We start from the raw sequence: 19,649 nt of genomic DNA, 5'->3' as shown, positions 1-19,649 counted from the left end.
ACAGCCAGCGATTCTTAGAGACCCTGTCTCAACATTAAGACAGAATTTTCTCACAATTTATGAGTTGATCATATTTATCACACATGTACACATACAAACACATTAATATTTTTAAATCAGCCAAGGCTTATTTATATAAAAATAAATACTTATTCATCTTAGTATGCAAATTTGCTTTCATCTTTAGTAAATGGTACATTATATGTATACTACAGAACTGCTTTACAGTAAATATCTTTATAATTATTACCTGCAAACATTTATTTTGTATGCTTGTTTTACATGCCTATGAAAATTTGGTGGCATAAACATTTCTCAGGTGAAATGAAGTAACAATGGGAGAAGTTTCAGAAAGCCTGACATAAAGAACCCTGGTCTCTGCTCCATGCTGACGACCCGTGCTGCAGACGAAAGAAAAGTGAAATTAGCAGTGCTTGGAAGACCAGTGTGTGTTAATTAATTTTGTTTCATTTTTTAAGTACTCACATTTTAGCTTTGCTTTATTTTGTAACACTGGGATTTAAATCCACGATCTTATGCAGGCCAGGCAACCTCCCAACCACTCATTTCCACCCACTGCACTTATTCCACATTTTAATATGCCAATTTCCAAAAATAAACAAATCCCTGATTTACAAAGAGCAGACAATTATCCTCCACCTGGATCCTCATGAATCCTCATGAATTTTACTTACTTTATCGCATCTCTATCTTTCATGCATCTCCTTCAAGTTTAAAAGCAATTGAGGAGCTGGAGGGAGGCTTGCTGCATAAAGCACACGAAGACCTGTGACTTCAGATTCCTAGAACATACAGAAATCCAGACACAGCAGCCCACATCTATAACCCCAGCACTCCTATGGCAAGATGGGAGGTGAAAACTGGAGACTCCCAGGATGCTCAAGAGCCAGATAGCCTAGTATACACAGTGGGAAACTGCTTTAAACAGTGTGGAAATTGAGGACTGTAAACCGAGACTGTCCTCTGACCTTGACATGCATTCTGTGGTACCAAAAATGAGAGTTTGAAAATTATTATTTTATTTGGTGTGTATGAGAATTTTGCCTGTATGTATGTATGTGTACCAAATATGTGCTGAGAATTGAACCCGAGTCTTCTGAAAGACTAGCAAGAGCTCTTAACTACTGAGCCATCTTTCTAGTCTAGTATTTTGTTAAATTGAACATTTACTAATATACAGAAATGTTCAGAGCTGTATGAACACTGATGTATGTCTTCCTTACTGAGTCAACAAGTGGTAATAGGTTGCTGTGTTTGATCTGTTCTTATATTTACCTATACTTTTTCTGACCTGTTTGAATCTATTTCATTACGTTATGTTTCATCTCTAAATGCTTCAACAAATCTTTACTGATGTACATTTTCCCACATGACCAGAACATTAGTAAAAATAACAAAGTTGAGCTACAGAGATGGTTCAGCACGTAAGAGTGATTATAGCCTTTCCAGAGGACCTGAGTGTGGTACCTAGAACCCACATCAGGCCACTCACAACTGCCTGTAACTCCAGCTTCAGAGGATCTGATACTCTCATCTGGCACCCACTCACAGTACTCATGTGCACACACACACACACACACATACACACACACACACTACAAATAAATAAATAAATAAATAAATAAATCTAAAAAAAGCAATAACCACTTCTTATTTAATGCTTATAAAGTTATAATTCAAGTTTAACAAATTTGTCTTTTCTATTCTAAAATCAAAACCTAGTCAATTATGGTACTCACACTGCATTTGCATCTTTAGCCACTTTCAACTATTTGTGGTTTTTCCTACATGTATACCTGTGCACCTTGTGTATGGCTAGTGCCTTCAAGGGTCAGAAGAGGGTTCCAGATGCCCTGGAATTGGAGCTACAAATGGTTGTTAGCTGCTATGTGGGTTCTTGGAATCAAACCCTGGTCCTCTGGAAGAGCAGTCAGTGTTCTTAACCACTGAGCCATCTCTTTAGTTCCAACTTATGATTTTTTTTACTTTTGAAATATTTATACCTTCTAAGTAAGTTGCAGAGACAATACAGGAAGGGCCTGTGTGCCTTTCCTTCAGTATCTGTTAATAATTACAACTTTCAATATTATAGTACAATATCGAAATCAGGAAATTGACATTGATGCAGTGCATTTAGAGTTTAATGCCATTTTAGCACCAGTGGGGAGTCCTGTAATAAGTGCAGTCAGGACACAGAACTACTGTGTCACCACAAAGACTTCCTGATATCAACATTAAGCCAGATAGCAGAGAGAGTAGAAACTTCCCTTTAAGTCCTTTTATCCTGCCTTATTTATAGTACGGCTATGTTAAATATTCCCTAAAAACACATTACACTAGACAATGTTACAATTTTTGCTTCAACTATCAAGCATAATTTAGACAACTGAAGTTGTTTGAAGAGGAACAAAGTCTATTGTATTTACCCATATTTTTGCTCATTCTATTCTTTCCTCTGTCCTGACAACCTAAGATTTCTTCTTTTATGATTTCCTTTCTGTTTTGAGGATGTTCTTCAGCATTCTTTAAGAATGGGCCTGCTAGCACAAATTCTTTCAATGTTCCTTTGTCTGAGAATGTCTTAATTTCCTCTTCATCTGTGAAGGATATTTTCATCATACAAAACATTCAGGTTTAACAATTCTTTACCTACCTACCTACCTTCTCTCTCTCTCTCTCTCTCTCTCTCTCTCTCTCTCTCTCTCTCTCTCTCTCTCTCTCTCTCTCTCTCCTTTTTTCTTCTTCTCTTTTTTTGAGACAGGGTTTCTCTGTGTAGCCCTGAAACTCACTGTATAGATCAGGCTGGCCTTGATTTCACAGAAATCCTCCTGCCTCTGCCTCCCTGAGTGCTGGGATCAAAGGTGTATGCCTCCACTGCCTGGTTATTTTCTTTTACTAATCATAAAGAAATTTATTTCATTTGTGGATTTGTGTGCACATCAGGGTTGTTTACAGGTAAAAGCTCATTTATAGATGACATCCTTGTGGCTACATCACTTAAGAAAATGTCTCTCCCTTTCCCATCAACCACAAACTGCAAGCATGAAAAGGTACAGATGAGCACAGCCTTGTGATTTTGGGACACAGAATCTCAGGGAGCCCAGTCTGGCCTGAAACTTGCCACATGTCTGAGAATAACTCTGAACTTCTCCCAAGGCATGGACCATCATACCTGAAAATATCTTTAAGCATCTGAAATATGTTTTACTACTTGCTTCTGGACTGCATGGTTTCTGAAGTTTTTACCCCTATAAACCAAATATAATTTTTTAAAAAATATTTATTTGTGTTTGATTTTCAGAAGTTTATGATATGTCTCAATATGAGTTTCTTCTATGTGAGCTTTTTTAAAAATTTTATTTCTGAGACAGGGTTTCTCTGTACAGCCCTGGCTGTCCTGGAACTCACTCTGTAGACCAGGCTGGCCTAGAACTCAGAAATCTGCCTGCCTCTGCCTCCCAAGTGCTGTAATTAAAGGCGTGTGCCACCACTGCTGGGTCAGAATCATTATTATTTATGTGTATTTGTATGGTATATGTGTGCAACCTCTCTCCCCCGTGTGTTAGAGAGATGGGGACTTGACTCATTGAATGGCTTTGTGAGGACAACGGATGTAATATGACTTGCTTTTATCAGGATGGCTCTGATTTCTTTGGAAATAGGATACCACGTTGGGCAAGGGTGGAAGCCTTGAGACTAATCAGGAACGAGACTACTGACATAATTCAGTTGAACAGGTGATTTTGCCGTAGAGCAGAGGAATAGCACTAGACATGATGAGAAGAGGTGCAATTCTGGGTATGTTCTGAAGAGATGGTTGATGCGGTTTACTAATAGATTGGATATGAAGTGCTGTTCCAAGGATCTCCCCATCATAGAAACTAAGGAAGTGAAATTACTTTTTTGTTTAAATTGAGTTATACAAGTCCCTTAATATTCTTCTCTCTTTAAAAATAAAATACTTCTTTATTATTTTGTGTGTGTGTGTGTGTGTGTGTGTGTGTGTGGTGGTTTGAATTAAAATGGCCCTCATAGTTTCAGATTATTTCTGATATGGGGGCAGATACAGGGAAGCAAATTAAAGGACTTGTATAGCTTCTCTGGTTGAGAAAAATACATAGACACATCAAGAGTGAATATAAAAAATAAAATTGTCTTCCCAATTTTGTCCTGTCTGATTCTTTGATTCCTCCCTTTCCATTCTCTGTCCCTCCTTTGTTGTCGTGGTTTTAATGAGAATGACCTCCAAAGGCTCATATATTTGAATTTTTAGTCACCAGGGAATGGCATTATTTGAAAGGATTAAGAGATGTGGCCCTGTTGGAAGAAGTGTGTCACTGGGGGTGGACCAAGCCTAGAACCATTTTCTTCATGATGCTTGCTGATCCTGATATAGAGTTCTCAGCTACTTCTCCAACACCATGTTTGCCTACCACTATGTTTTCTGCCATGATGACAATGGACCTCTGAATCTGTAAGCAAGCCCAGTTAAACATGTTCCTCTATAAGAGTTACCATGGTCATGGTGTCCCTTCACAGTAAACAGAACAATGAGAGGAGTTGGTACCAGGAAGCTGGGTATTGCTGTGACAGGCCTGACCACTCTGCTTGTTGGTGGAATGTGGACTTTGTGACTTTGTATTAGGAAAGAAGTTGGATGCTTTAAGCAGGTCTTAGTGGGCCATGCTAGCAGGAACATGGAAGGCAGTGGTGCTGAGAGCAATGGAGATTATGATGGCCCAGCTCAATATGTTTCAGAGGGGAAGAATACTAGTAAGTGGCCTAGAAACTGTTCTTGTGGTGTTTTGGTAAAGAATGTGGCTGTTTTCTGCCCCTGTCCTAACAATATGCCTGAGGCTAAATTGAAGACTTTTGGATTAATGGTGTTGGCAGAGGAGATTTCAAGACAAACTAATATTGACTGTGTTACATGGTTATAAGTGGTAACTCTTATGCAGATCTATAATTTAAAGGAGCAAGTTAGCGAGGAAAAAAATATAAAATGTACAGTTTAAGGAGCATTGGAAAGTGCAATGAAGCCACGTCCTGTACTAAAGGAGGTGAAAAAAATCTGATGCTAAGTGTAATAAAGGGAATGGTGACCTCATAGCAAGAAAGCACCCAGCGGAACTTCCAACTTATGAAAAGTAATTAAAGAAAAAAAAGTTTAGCAGTGAAAAAAACCATAGAAAACAGAAAGATGGTGTAGATGTAACAGAACAAGTGGGGCATGTTTCAGCCCCAGCAAACAGAAGAATTTGACAGCTTCAGCCACATGGTTCTGGCTTTAGAGTTAAGGATAGAACAAAGGGGTTATGGAAGCTCCCTCTGTGATGAAGGAAAGGCTAGGTATGTGTTCTTCCGTGGAGGCCTAGAGAGGCCACTGTGTGAAACTGTGAAAGTAAAACCTGGATTGCCTTGGAGACCTCAAGATGTTGTAGATGCTAGAGTCATCTGAGATGCTGAGAAAACCTGCTACAAAGGAGTAGAACCATTACAAGAGAAAGAAGGGTTGAAGTCAACAAAGGTCAACATACAGTGGCACAGAACACACGTTACCATTCCAAAAGGGAGGAAAGGGAGCGTAATGAGGAAATAGTGGAGCAAAGCAAGATTGAAAGCTGGGCACACTCCAAACTCTGCATCTGTGTCTGATGTCCACAGGCTCATATATTTGAATGCTTAGTCATCAGGAAGTGACACTACTTGAAAGGATTAGGAGGTTTGGCCATGTTGGAAAAAGTGTATCACTGAGAGTGGGCTTTGAGGCTTTCAAAGCCCATATCAAGCCCAGAGTCTCTCTTCCTCCTGCCTGCAGATCTGAATGTAAAGCTCTCACCTACTTCTTCAGCATCATCTCTGCCTGCTCGCCACCATGTTTCCCACCATGATAACAATGGACTAAACATCTGAAAGTTTAAGCCCGACACAACTAAATGCTTTTCTTTGTAAGAGTTGCCATGGTCATGGTGTCTGTTCACCATGTAATAGAACATTGATTAAGACATTTACTCTTTTCATTTTTTTTTAAAGATTCACTTTTGTCTACATGAGTGTGGGTTCACCACATGAATACCTAGTACCTACATAGATCAGAAGAATGCATTAGATACCCTAGAACTGGATGGGTGTCATCTACCATATCCATGCTAGGAACCAAACTTGGGTCTTCTGCAAGAACAAGAAATATTCTTAACCACTGAGTCGTCTCTCTAGTGCCGTGTGTGTGTGTGTGTGTGTGTGTGTGTGTGTATGTGTGTGTGTGTGTGTGTAGATTAGAGGCCACCTTTTGGGAATTGTTTCTATCCTAACACCTGTGTTCCAGGAACTGAACTTGGGTTGTAAAGCTTGACAGAAAACGCCTTTACCTGCTTGAGCATCTTGCTAGCTTGCCTTTTCAAAAGGGAGATAGTTGTTTGCATTCAAATGTTTGTGCATTTGTACAAATATATGTGTGGCGGGCCTCAGGGACCCGAAGAGGGTGTTGGATGCCCTAGAAAGGCAATTACAGGTAGTTGTGAGCCACCCAGCATGAGTACTAGGAACAAAACAGATCCTCTGGAAGATCAGCAAGTGCTTTTAACAGCTGAACTGTTTCTCCAGCTCCATCCTTCTCTGCATTTTTAATGACTCTGTAAAATCCCTTTAGATTCAGTGTGTCTCCCTCTACTATACAGGCACTCTGACACTTAGAACAGTTTGGGTTGACAAGCCTGGGAGGAGGTCAGTAACACTGAGATGCTTTGACACTTTAACAGGGAAATCTGCCAACTGCTAGTGCTCCTGCCTGAGGCCCCAGGGAGACAGGCGCCCCCTACCGGCCTGACGCAGCCCCCAAGCACAGACAGGCGGCTGCGGTTGCTAGGCGACCAGGCAGCCTGAGCCCAGACAGAGAGATGGAGCAGTTGGGGGGATTTGTGAGCACAGAGACGTTTTTCTCTCTCCTTCCACCGCCTCTCCAGAGCCATGGACAAACAAACTAAGATAGGCCGGCACTGTTCGCTGCTGTCTCATAATCTGAGCTCATTCTTGAAAATAGAGGTTCAGCAGGTGACCTCAGGCCTTGGCGTGTGTGGAGGGGCGATGTCTTTTGGCTACACATTGCGGAAGGCAGAAGTTTCTCATTTTCAAGGGGTGAAGGATGAAGACTGCTGTTCTTAACCAAAGGGAATTCTAGAAAATTGAGAGTAGGTGGGAATAATTTTGGTGATTAGCCCAGTGAATTATAAAGATTTGCCCACCACTCTCAACATGCGCCTGGGGAAACTCCTACTTTAGCCCATTACAGTAAAGACTCAATGGGAATGACAAAACCCACAGGATTATTCGCAGGTGGCTCTTGAGTCAGGTTTCTCTGTAGAGTGAAAAATCAGCCATCAAGTCTGCAGACCCCTTTGAGGAGGGACAGAGTTGACGAAGAGCAGAAGAGATACAAAGAATGGGAGGAGGGTAGACAGGGGACTTGGAATCGTCTTGGCTCTGTGCCATCTTTACTAGGGTCATGCTGAAGCGCCCTATCTTCATGAGGTCTCCAGGGACCAGAAATCCTCAGATTTCCCTTCTAGTAAGTTAGTAATCTGTGTAACCTGAGAGTAGGCCCAGGTCAAGGCCATGCATGACACAATAACTTCTCCACTGAGACTCACATCTGCCCTCTCAGCCAGTACATACAACAGAAGCTTCACTGTGGTCGAGCCCCCAACCCATGGCAAGTCTGGGGGAAAGCTGTACCTAGGACTGTGCTTTCCCTCGGGTGATACTAGGTTGAGGTACCTTGCAGCTGGAGAGCGTCTGTCCCAGTCACTGTCTCTGTCCTTTGCAGCTTTACAAAACAGGATGGCAGGGGAGGCTCCTTGTTCCCCATGTTTCCAAATTGAACTGGGTCGGGGCTGTGCCTTGGCTCTATTAATAGCCCCCTAACCCAGCCTGCTAGCCCCAAACCCAGATGCCAGGAACTGTGAGTCAGCAGCTAAAAATAACGAGCAATTGTACCCAAAACCCAACGAGCAGTTCCCCTTGGCCTTCTGCCCTCAAATTTTGGTCAGTCTTAGTCTCCAGTCCTGGGCTTCATAGATGTTCAGTGCCTACAGCTGTCTGGTCCTCCTAGGAAGGAGAGTTTGCGGTGGCCAGCTCAGAATTCAGTACACAAAGCTAGAAGCTAGGAGCACGGTCTGAATTGGTGATGGAGCTCTGGGAATCTGGACGCTGGAGTTAGAGAACTGCAGCCAGAACTATGTGGCTGGAGGTTGATGGGATATGAAGGGGATGGGAGGGAAGGAGGGGAGGGGGAGGGGTGAGAGGGGGAGGGGAGGGGTGAGAGGGGGAGGGGGCAGGGTGAGAGGGGGAGGGGAGGGGCGGGGGAGGAAGAGGGATGAGAGGAGAGGAAGAGGGAGGAGAGGGGGAGGTGAAGGGAAGGGGAGGGAAGGAGGGGAAGGGAAGGGATGAGAAGGGGAGGGGAGGGGGAGGTAAGAGGAGGGGAGGGATAAGGGGAGGAAGAGGGAGGATAAGGGGAGGGAAAGGGGAGGGGAGGGATAAGAGGGAGAGGGGAGGGAAGGAGGGAAGAGGGAGGGATGGGGAGGGGAGGGGAGGGAGTGGGGAGGGGAAGGGGAAGGGGAGGGGAGGGGAGGGAAGGGGGAAGGGAAGGGAAAAGGGAAGAGAAGGAAAAAGGGAAGGGAAGGAAAAAGGAAAGGAAAGGAAAGGAAAGGAAAGGAAAGGAAAGGAAAAAGGAAAGGAAGAAGCTGCAGGGCCGAGAGCCTGGGCAACTGACAAGGGCAGAAAACAAGTGTATGAGGTGGGAAGCAAGTAGATACCCAAGTGTATGCCAAGCATATGTCAGGTACAGCTCGCCCTACCTGACAGGCTGCGGGCTCAGAGAGCTGAGGTCCATAGTCGGCTAGACTGAGGAGCGGGATCAGGAAGAGGGAAAGGTAATAAGGGAATGCAGTTTGAAACACAGTGCGATCCTCTCAGTTTAAGGCAACATGGATCTTCAAACAGCAGCCACAGCGTTGGCTTGCGGCGTCCCTCCAGCCCTGCTATGCCTGCCTAGGTCAGGTGTGTCGGCATGGAGTGAAGAGGACGGTGATGAAAGAAAGAGGTGTGTGTGTGTGTGTGTGTGTGTGTGTGTGTGTGTGTGTGTGAGAGAGAGAGAGAGAGAGAGAGAGAGAGAGAGAGAGAGAGAGAGACTATGAGAGTGAGGGGCAACAAGGAAAGAATGAGTGTGTGTGTATGTGTGTGTGTGGTGCGCGCGCCACCGCTGCAAATTCAAACTCGCCTCCATCCACAGGAGACCTTAAGCGTTCAGAGGCATACTGGGAACTGTAGTTCCCATGGCTGCCAGTAACCAAGGGGTGGGGGGCCAGAGAGGTAGGGTCTTGTTCTGAGATGCTAGGGCTGCTCCGAGTCCTGTTCTGACTGGCCGGAGAGAAGGAATCGAGGAGCTTTCCCTGTCCTGACTAAAATCTTAATTTGACTGGCATTTGAGTCTAGGCAGGAACCAGGATGAACGGCAGTGTAATGGAGGATTGCAGGGTCAGCCACGGAACCCCTACTTGTCCCAGTTTTTGTCTTCTCACTCCCTTTTTACCTGCCTCACCATCACCCTGGCCATTTCAGCTTTTAGCTTTACAAGCAGCAACATATTGAGGAATTTGCTCAAGGAGAAACCTAGCTAGAACCAGACCCTACGCCCATCCCAGAAAAAAAAAAAAAAGAGTAGAAATCAGATCTAGCTCTCAGAGTCTGAAGTCAAGGACGCAAGTTCCCGAACCCACAAGGAAAAGTGGTGGCATTCATCAGTATGTCACCATATCCAGGGGTTCAGACCACTCAGGGCTAATGACCACGAGGTGGAGCTACAACGCAACCCCTGCTCGAGGCTTCTGGGCCACCGGGAACGCGGCAGTCGCCACTCCTCTCCAGCCTGCCTAGGAGAAAGGGGGGTGGTGTTAGTCCTTCCATCTCCCGCCCGCCCGCAAATCTCCTCATGATGACCTCTCAATGTCATTTTACATCCAGTTCCAGATGGAAAAAGCATTCTTCCAACTCCGGCACAGAAATGATTAGACTGTGACCAAATGACAAATTAAAAATTCATTGAATAACAGATTAACAGGCAAGATACAGGAACCATTCATTGCTCACAACAAAAACCTACCATAGACACAATATTATATTGCTAAATGAGCTTTTTCACTCCCAGCCTGTAGGCAGAAAAGAAGATGAAGTGTGAGGGTGAGAAGAGAAGGCATGGAGTGTGGACTGTCTTCAGCATCTTAAGAGTTCTTCCGGAAAGGCCATTGTGGCCAAATTTCCTTCAGTCATCATTCTGAGCTATCCCACCCTGACACACCCTGCTTCTTCTATCCAAGTACATGTGCACACAAGCCTAATGCATTATCTTGGCAATCTCTCTCACTTCCTTGCTTTAATTTCATTTTGGGAGTAACTTCTTGTCAGTCACTGTCTTTCCGACTAATTCATGTCAAACACCAAAGGCAGCAAATTCCATGGCAGCTTGAGACATGCCCACCATCTGGACAGAGGGCCCTCTGAGTTCAAAATCTTCTGTTAGCAATGCTCCCTCCTCCAAACATTTGATTCTAGGACATTCCACTTCAGCTCCTGTCCTTCCCTTTGAACAGTGCACACAGGCCTTAGACAGCAGCTGGTGGCGGCCTGGGCCCGGCATTCACTCAGAGGCGAAATTGTTGATCTTGGTCAGTAGCACTGCTGTTTCTAAGCCTAGAGAAGTAAGAGACGGGTCATACAGGGAGTGAAGCCAGGGGAAATGAGGAGAAAATAAGAAAGGAAGGGCAAGGGCATTCTTACCTGTTCTGTTTCTCTTAGCACATCCCCTAGAGAGGGGGGGGGGAGAGAAAGAGAGAGAGAGAAAGAGAGAGAGAGAGATTGAGACTTTCTTTTTTTCTGTTGCAAGTTCCACCAACTTGTTACAAGACTCTCCAACCCAGGGTTCCCCAAAACTGCTTTCGCCAGGGTCAAGACATTTTATAGAGATAAGGAAAACTCGAAATTTGCAATGACAAAATCTTAATCCCGGGCAGTGCACTCCAGTCAGACTCAACCTTTTTTACTTGGGGCCCGGGAAAGTGCCCAGGAGACCAAGGCAAAAGCACTCACCCTCGGAGGAGGAAGATACTCAAAAGCAGCAGAATGGAGGCACAGTCGGTGATCACCCAAATCATTAAGTATTTTTGAGGGGGCTATGGAAATGGAAAAGTCCCTTCAGTGGCCAGAACTCCCAAGAGTAGCATATGGGGTAAATAAATATGGAGGGGTACAGGTTTAAGAGGAAATAAGAGATTGGACATGAGGGGCAGGGACAGTTCTAGAGTCCTTACAAGAAGCCAGAGGGGGTTCTGCATCTGTTGCAGCAGCTGGCAGGCATTGGTGGTGACAGAATCCACCCCTGCACACCAGAGCAGGGAGAAGAGCCAGGGCTTGTTCACTACAAACAGGTTCACTGAGATATTATCCTGGTGCAGGGCCCTGTGGAAGTGGGGGGAAATGGAGGAACATACAGAATTTGCCCAGCTCACGTCTGAGACTCTGCCCTGGACCCATTCTCTTTTATGCAGATCTCTGCAATGTAGAATAATGCTAAAGCCGTTCTCATGGCCTACAGAGCGCTAACAAGCTTGATCCCTGTCTAGCTTCCCAGCTTCCCCTTCCTTGTTGTTTGCTTGCTATTCTGCCTTTGCCTCTTCTGTTTTAGCCATCGTTAGCTCCTTGGAATCAATCGTCTGGTGTTTAGCTCAGTTGGCAGTGCTTTCTAATGTGGCTCCTTACACTAAACCCCAATCACTACTGTACCATGTTTTCATAGTATCACTACCCAGCATAAATGTAGTTTAGGTAATTTATTGTCTATAACTCTTGCTAGTTCCTAAATTCCATGAAAGTCAGGACCTTTCCCACCTTCTTCACATTTGTTTCTTTGAGCTCACAATAAATGCTGCATGAGTTACAGCAGTCATTCCGTAGGTATGTATTGTGGGGATGAATGAATGAATGAATGAATGAATGAAAGAATGAATAGCTTTTGCACCACCTGTATTGGTTCTTTTCTGACAGTCAACCTTGGGGGGTCCTTTTATTCCTTTCCTTGACACTCACTTGATATCCAATGCTGGCAGGTCTTGATAGGGGAGGTTGAGAAACTGGGGCCTCTCAGTCCAATTGCCTCCCTGATGTCCATATATCTGGCGCATTCTGGGGGCGCGTTGCTGCACGTTAGCACGGTCTTCATCTGGGAGCCAAAGAACCTGTGGTTCAGGGGCAATGAACAAAATTTAATGCTAAGGAAGCCCTAGGGATTCCAGGGACAGGTGCAGAGAGATTTGGACAGAGAGTGGGGTGTGTAAGTGGGGATAGGAAGGTGAGGGCAGGAGGCAGCCTTGACATCATCATGGTCTAAAGAAGGTAGAATGGGAAGAGGGGCAAAAAGTGAGGAGGGCCTTAGGAGCCCTGGATAACATCACCATAGCTTGGGACACGTTTGCACTCAACACAGCCTCCAGTGTCTGATTCACAAAAGTATCATAGTATGTGTGGTTTCTTGGGGGTCGGCGCAAGTCAAACATGATGGAAAGGTTGAGAGCTGCTGCTTCCTTCAGTAGTTCTTCTAATGCTGGTATGGTCTGATTCTCAGCCTCCTTCCGATCAGAGCCTGACAGCTTTTTGGCCCCCCAGAAAGGTTGCCTCTATAAGAGAGGGAAATTATTTCAACATCACAAGAGGCCTCAAGGTTTTCTCCCAATCCTTGCCATCTGTTTGTTTGTTTTCTACAGTCTTGTCTGGCCTGGAATTTGCTCTGCAGCTATGTAAAGCAGGCTGGCCTTGAACCCACAGGGAGCTGCCTGCCTCTAACCTCCTAAGTGCAGGGATTTAAAATGTGAGCAACCACACCCAACTAGCTGCTCTCAGTTTTACCAGGTGTTTCCAGATTCTGCCTACCTCTGAGCCAGGGACTTTCTTTCTCTAAACCTGTGCTTTCTTCCATCAAATCATACTTTATGGTCTCAGCATCGTAGTCCTCCAGGTTCATAACTTCATCTACATCGTCTTTTCAGTTTCCTAGAGACCTCTGTGATCTGGACCCTTTGCTTGTGCCCTGGTCCTCCAGCATCTTTCTCAGTGTACCTGCATCCCCATATAATCTGGCCTCAACTTGAAGCATTCCCCACTGCGTTCCCTTTTCTGAACCCTCTGAACTCTGATTCAGTGTCACACCTGTCTGGCTCCTCCACCGCTAGACCAGGGGGATGCACGCTGTCTCAGGCAGTCCACAGCGTGGGGAGGACTCGTGTTGTAGTTCCTGCTTGTGTCCACTGTGGCTTGTCAAACCTTTCACTTGCTCTTGATTGGGTTTTTCTCTCATCCCTCCTGGTGGCTGTTCTCAAGCCTCTGCCATTCTGTCCACCTCCCCTTATTATCAACTAATGACCCCAAGCTGCCGTAGATAAAGCTGGATAAAAGAGGGCATGTGCAGGGTCCTAGGTACTTTCTGTGTATGAACTGACAATCTGCCCAAAAGGCCTAGAAGGGAAATCCTACGATTATTATCCCTGCTGTACAAATGAGGAAACCGAGGCACAGATTGGCTAGGAATCATTAGCCAGCATCACCACATCCAGCAAATGCTAAAGCCAAAGTTCAAATAGAGACATTCTTGGTTTTCAATCACTCTGATATGTCATTAGATATAGACTTGATTTTATAAAAGAAAAAGCAAAGAGCAACTCTGTATTGTGCTTTTATCTTTTCAAAAAAAAATAAGTATTTCCATACACATATATAGACAGATTGGATTATGGGAGATTCCAGTTCATGAATTATTTTTCTGAAAAACTTTTTTTTACAGTGAACAAATGCTATTTTTACAATCAGGAAAAGAGGCACCATAAAACCGAAGTCCCCCTTTTCACTGCCTAGAGGATTAAAACCAACACCTCAATGTACAACATTCAAATTTCTCCGTTTAAGGCCAAGCCTCTGTCTCCTCCCACTCCTATGAATTGCATCTTTCCGTTAAATTGAGTTACTTTTTGTTCTCTAGAAACCTACTTGTGTTTCTGGCCGTTACTAGCCCAAACTAGAACTCTATGGCCCAAGCAAGGGTTTGGGGGTGTGTGTAACTGGTAGGATACTTGTTAGTCATGGCTCTGGGTTCCATCCCGACACCTCAGAACTAGTTCCACATTCTTGCTTTGCGAAACAGTGGACCTCACTCCTGTCTGCCCAGGAGAAGTATTTTTATTGCTCTATTTTCGTTTCCAATTGTCTTGCTTAGGCTCTCCTTCTTACAATCTGGGAGTGACACTAGGGCAGAGACTGTTCTTAACTGACCAGCACAGGGTGCAGCGAGTGCATACTGCTGAAATGGACTCTGCCCTGAGTGTCAAGGAGGTAGTGGCCTCATCTTGGCTGGCGTCCTCACCTCTAGGAACCAGGTTCCAGCATTGAGTCTCTGCAGTTCAGCCCAGGAGAAGTCACTGCTGTGGGCTGAGATTCGCTCTGGAAACACAGAGGCTACATTGGTAGTCCTGCTCAGTCGCTCATCATGCATGAGAAAGGGGACTCCGTCAGAGCTGTGGGCACAAGAAGTGTCAGGGGACAAAGCTCTGGAGCTGACATCTTTTCCCGAGTGTCCCCACTGTGTCCCCCAGCCCACCAACCCCCTAGGTCCCACCCTCCATCACCTGACCATCACATCTGTCTCAAACACAGCCGCTCCACATTCAGCTGTCTTCCTCAGGGACATCAGGGTATTCTCAGGGGCCAGCTGTGAAAGGGAGGTGGTGAGAAGGTAGCAGGGAAGGGCGGGGCTGGGAACCTCAGACCTGGTCCTGAAGCCTAGAGGAGCAAATTCATTTTCACTTGTCTAGATTTCTGCCCACCACTTACCATGGGGGCCCCTCGGTGTCCCACCAGCCCAGGCTTGGGGGGTAAATCTCTGAGTTTCATGATGCAGGGGGAAGAGATGAACAGCAGCGGCATCAGGTAGATGACCAGAGTGACTCCAAAAAATAGCAACAGTAGCAGAACCTTGGGGCCTGTAGAAAGTGGAGGACAAGCTTAGGGGAAAGGCAACAGGTAAGGTGGAGCTCTACGGGCAGAGGGCAGAGCTCAGGTACAGGAAACTGGGGGTGGGGTGGGGTGGGTGGCAGAGACACTGGTGTCCAGTGAGAGTGAATGTGGGCTGATGTTGGCACCTCTTGGGTGGATGCGGTAGAAGGTATCAGCCACAGGCCAGGCCAACAAGGTGATTCCAGCAACTGCTCCAATGTGAAGGAATGGGGCTGTGGCCTGTGGAAAAGAGCTGGTGAGGAAGGCTCTTCTTCCTATTGTTCTGTGTTGTGCCTCCCCCTTCTCTGCAGTCCAGAGAGATCTGCAGTCTCATAGGACCAGGAGGCAATGTCATGTTCCAGAATAGGCATGGGCCAAGGCTCCCACATAGATAGTGGAGGTCAGCTACTCACCTGCAGTGACAGTCGTAAACTATGCCACTCCTGCCGCCATTGGATATCCAGGCCCACCAGTCCCGCGGCCACTAGAAGTACAATGAGGAGCAGCAGCACCTGGGGCCAGGGACGAATGAATGGGCCTTCCTTGTTAGCCTAGGCTCATGGTGACTGGGGCTACCTCTTCATTCTGTGGACACAGGATTCTTCCCCTTCCTGAACGCATGTACTATGCTTTCACTCAATAAACATGTACTGGATTTCAGGTCCTGATCTTGACCCCAGGGATAGAAAAGCAAATGACCATCAGGGTGCTGGACCCAGCATCCCCTCTCCTCATCACTGCCAATTCACTGTACCTTGTGGAGACTGTGAAGATGCAGAGGCTGTCCACAGAGTTGCAGGAGCAGGCCCAGGAGCTGGGAACAGACAGAAGGGGCACTTAGAAGGCAAGTCCTCTTAGTGGGGATTTGCAGGCTGCCATCTTCTTCCCACCCAAGAATTAGCCTCTTTCCCTTAGTGGCTAGGATGAGAACAAGACAGTAGACCTGAGCAGGAATGAAGGGCTTATGTGGGAGTTAGGCCGGATGTCCCTGGACCAACCAATAGCAAGGATGCATATGTGACCAGGAGAGAGACGACCAGCAGGACTATCAGGGACCAGTCCATCCAGTGTCCCCAATGGCGGAACAGGAATCTGTAGGAGGGTAAAGGAAGATGTTCAAGGGGAGGAGGTGTCTTGGGTAGGGTAAGTTGGGAGTTGAAGTGGCTAGATCCAGGAAACCCATTAGATGGGGGTGAGGGGGAAATGTTTCTTAGAGCCACGGTCTCTAGGGATTGGTGAGTTTTCCTGGAGGAATTTTCTAAGGATGTTGATAGTGCTGGGATACGGGGGCCATGGAGAGCTGGGGATAACTTATAGTGGGGGCTGAGCCCAGGGTAGGATGTAGGTTGGTCGGTAGGTGGAGGAAGGAGGTGGTACATGACACACTCATTGAAGTTGTGCAGATCATTGAGAAGGATGAGCCCGATGTACAGCCATCCCAGGGACAGGAGGAAGGTGAGGAAGAGCAGGCCAAACCAGATACAGTCGCACTGCAAAGGAGCAGGAGAGAAGCTCTCAGCTGATCCCCATTTCATGCTGAGAGGCCCCCAGAATGGCAGCTCAGCTTCCTGCCCTGCACTGAGCTGTTCTTCCAGTATTTGAGGGAGATTTTCTTCCTGGGGGAGAGAAAATCCCTTCCTCCCAGCTGCCTATGAATCCAAGCAGCCTTCTGATTTGTCACCCCCCCATCCCTTCTCCACCTTGCTGGTTTGCATCTTCTGTTTAGGATATTTCCTCCAGTGGCAGCTGTACAGGCAGTGGAGGCAGCGGGCCCAGATGGAGCAGCAGCCGGGGGAATCTGCCATGGTTAAGGCCTGGGGGAAAAGGACATTTGACCATCAGGGACCCACATAGAGGACAGATCTCAGTCTCCCTTTCCATGTATCTGAGGAGCCTGGGGCAGGTAGATAGAAGCCTTCGATGCTGCTCAGCAGGAAGGTTGGCTGTCACAGAGCAGACCCGGAGCTCTGGAGTTCATGAGGTGACAAATTCTAAACCCAGAAAAGAGGAACCGTTTCTGGAGTTGCCCCTTATTTTTGATACCTGGGAGGTCAGTGGCCCAGCCTTTTTGTAGGCGTCATATGTGTACCCACTCTCTCCAGATCCTTCCTATTTAATGACATCCAAAGCTGGCTTTGGAGTGCTTGCCCAGAGTAACTTAGGAGAAATTGCCTCAGGGTGGGGCAAACTCAGTTCGGCAAGTTAAGGCAGATCTGCCTGAGCTTGAGGCAGCCTGGTGCTGTCTTGCACCCCAGAAAGCAGGAGTCAACCTGAAGCTGAGGTTCTCATTCTGACCCCAGGCTGAGAGAGACACAGCCAGTTGACTAGTTGCTATGGATACGGGATTGAACAAACCACAAAGCCCCTGACTAAAAGATTCTCTGTGTCCACTTCTCAGGGGTTAGGGGCACTGTAAAATAGAAGACTTGAGGGGAGCAGGCTGCCTGGATCACTGCCTTCTAAAGGAACCTCATTCCTGTCTGCACAGTCCAGAAAATCCAAGTCTCCCCCCCGCCCCCACAACCTAGCCTTATCATTTCCTTCCCAGACATCATATACAGTCACCCTCCACCCCAAATAGAAACCCAACTCCCACCTTCCCCGTCCCAGAGGCCCCACCCTCTGAGCTATCCTTAAAGTACATTAAGCACACAGGGCAAAGGTGCATGTGTGCGTGTCTGCTTGTGCGTGTCTGTAGCGGGGGGGGGGGGTGGTGGCGGCGGCAGGGGAATTGTTCTGGAGCAGGGTATTCCTGTGCCTTGTGGTTCTCAGTACGGCTGAGACTAAGCAGATCTACAAACCAGACTGGGCTTGTGAGTGTGATTCTACTTGAGAGGGTGTGCAGTTTGCAGCAGGTGAGAAGTCTACTACTGAACTACCAACGTAAGCAATAAGCAGGGTGTGACTGTGGGTCATGTATCAGCAGATGAACATGTGTGTGCACTAGTGGACTTGTGGCTCCCAGTAAAATGGGTTTCAAAATGACTATGTAAAGGAGCCTCTGGATAATCTCTCTCTCTCTCTTTCTCTGCTCTCTCTCCTCTCTCTCTCTCTCTCTCTCCCTCTCTGCTCTCCCTCTTTCTCTCCTCTCTGCTCTCTCTCTCCCTCTCTCCCTCTATGCTCTCCCTCTTTCTCTCCTCTCTGCTCTCTCTCTCTCTTCTCTCTCTCTCTCTCTCTCTCTCTCTCTCTCTCTCTCTCTCTCATCTAACTGTCCTGTACAAAGGAACGGTGTCGCTTTTTCACTCTGTGTGAGAGCTCTTGCAAGAACGCAAGGTGTGTCTGCTCTTAAAGATGCCCCCTTAATAAATTCTCCTTAGGAAAGGAGGGTCCCGTCTAGGTAGTGGAGGGGTGGGAGCTGGGTCCCTTCCCACTATACTGACTGGTCAACCCAAAGAGAGGCCCCTGCTTCTCCCCATCCCGGAACTGGGCTACAGTATCCTGCCCTGAGCACCAATCCACATCCCTTGCTTCGTCTAGGGTCATACCCGGGCACCCCAGATTTCCAGAGTCCTACCTCCCTCAAGAGTTGCCTGGAAGATGGAATCAGGATCTGGCCAGTCTGAAAGACCCGGAGCAGGGAATCTGACAGGGGTGCTGCATAGCCCCCTGGGCTCCATCCCTCCCGGCTTGAGCCGCTCTTTGCTTCCCGGCTCCCCAGCGGTAGCCCCCAGCCTTCCCGAGCCCTCACACCTTTTACACAGTGAGCAAGCAAGCCCGCAGCTCTGCCTCCCAGCTCCTCTCCGAGTTGTCTGCCTCCTCCCTCTTGCAGTCCCTGGCTCAGCCTCACTGGTCAAACAGGTGTCACTGTTGCCACCTACAGGAAGAAGTGTGGGTCCTCTTGGAAGGCCGGGAGAGGCGCTATGGCTCGAGCACAGTCATGGTGGGAAGATGAGCGAGTGAGCTAGCTGGAGAGGAGGTCGGCTTCTTTACTCTCTGGAGCTGGCAGTCAGGGGGCTTGGTGTGAGGAATTCCTTTGTGCAGCCTTCCCCATCCCTCTGTCCCTCCTCCTGTTCCCCTCCCAGTCACTGCCTGAGGGCTTTGTCCTGGCTCTAGGAGGCCAGGACTGAGGGCATAGGAGGGAGGGAAGCTGGGGGAGGTGACCACACAATTTTGCAACTTGGCAGCGAGGAGAAGGGGCCCTGCCAGTCCCCTAGAAACTCTTGAGTGGATAAGGAAGTCTAACCTCAAGCTTCCTAGGAGTACAACTTCCAATCATTAGCTTCCCTTTCCTCTTGGGCTATTTATACTTCTGCAAGTTCCATCGATGTGATGCTATTGAAGTGACTTTATGAACTCTAGGCAGTAAGATGCCCCATTTCTGGACCAGGAGTCCCTGTGGATGTATTCAATAGCCCTCACCGCACCACCCATCAGGTGCTCATTCAGGATATCAGGCTCGCTGTCTTGTTTATCAAGCACTGAATGGCTTCAGGAGTGTATAGTGTATTAGGGTACCAGGCTTTTGGAAGATGAACATGTACAAAAGAAGCAGGTGGCCTAGCAAGCTGTGGTCAGCTTAGTATAAAAAGTACAGGATTGCA

The 19,649-nt window shown here is 47.0% G+C and overlaps 1 protein-coding gene and 1 long non-coding RNA gene across 7 annotated transcripts; both read right to left on the bottom strand.

Annotated features, from left to right (window-relative positions):
• Positions 1–322: 322 nt before the first annotated feature.
• Positions 323–7,999, bottom strand: Gm14902. Its single transcript, XR_387009.1, has 3 exons — positions 7,795–7,999; positions 696–803; positions 323–401 (listed from the first exon to the last, which is right to left on the bottom strand). It is a non-coding gene; the product is annotated as a predicted gene 14902 (long non-coding RNA).
• Positions 8,000–10,092: 2,093 nt separating this feature from the next.
• On the bottom strand, positions 10,093–19,158 carry Gdpd2 (glycerophosphodiester phosphodiesterase domain containing 2). Of its 6 annotated transcripts, none has more exons than NM_023608.4 (16): positions 18,799–19,147; positions 16,809–16,922; positions 16,495–16,598; positions 16,107–16,200; positions 15,863–15,922; positions 15,522–15,620; positions 15,255–15,348; positions 14,947–15,095; positions 14,742–14,824; positions 14,480–14,630; positions 12,522–12,743; positions 12,157–12,305; positions 11,382–11,529; positions 11,161–11,243; positions 10,852–10,877; positions 10,093–10,764 (listed from the first exon to the last, which is right to left on the bottom strand). In NM_023608.4, exons 2-16 carry the CDS (start codon positions 16,911–16,913, stop codon positions 10,712–10,714), a joined length of 1,620 nt encoding a protein of 539 aa, NP_076097.1. In that variant the 5' UTR covers positions 16,914–16,922; positions 18,799–19,147; the 3' UTR covers positions 10,093–10,711. The 6 variants fall into 6 exon arrangements, with proteins under 6 accessions (NP_076097.1, NP_001345436.1, NP_001292870.1 ...); NM_001358507.1 differs by having other exon boundaries at positions 18,927–19,147; NM_001305941.1 differs by having other exon boundaries at positions 18,623–18,808.
• Between the last annotated feature and the right edge of the window lie 491 nt (positions 19,159–19,649).

Source organism: Mus musculus, chromosome X (assembly GCF_000001635.26).
Source record: "Mus musculus strain C57BL/6J chromosome X, GRCm38.p6 C57BL/6J".
NCBI lineage: Eukaryota > Metazoa > Chordata > Mammalia > Rodentia > Muridae > Mus > Mus musculus.
Note: the sequence above shows the minus strand (reverse complement) of the source record. Positions and strands in the feature narration are given on the sequence as shown.

Coding starts and splice junctions, on each gene's coding strand:
- Gdpd2 (NM_023608.4), bottom strand. CDS start 16,913: ATGGCAGATTCCCCCGGCTGCTGCTCCATCTGGGCCCGCTGCCTCCAC. Junction 16,599..16,808: donor AGAAGATGCAAACCAGCAAG/GTGGAGAAGGGA, acceptor GCTCCTTTGCAG/TGCGACTGTATCTGGTTTGG. Junction 12,306..12,521: donor CAAACGTGTCCCAAGCTATG/GTGATGTTATCC, acceptor CCTGAACCACAG/GTTCTTTGGCTCCCAGATGA.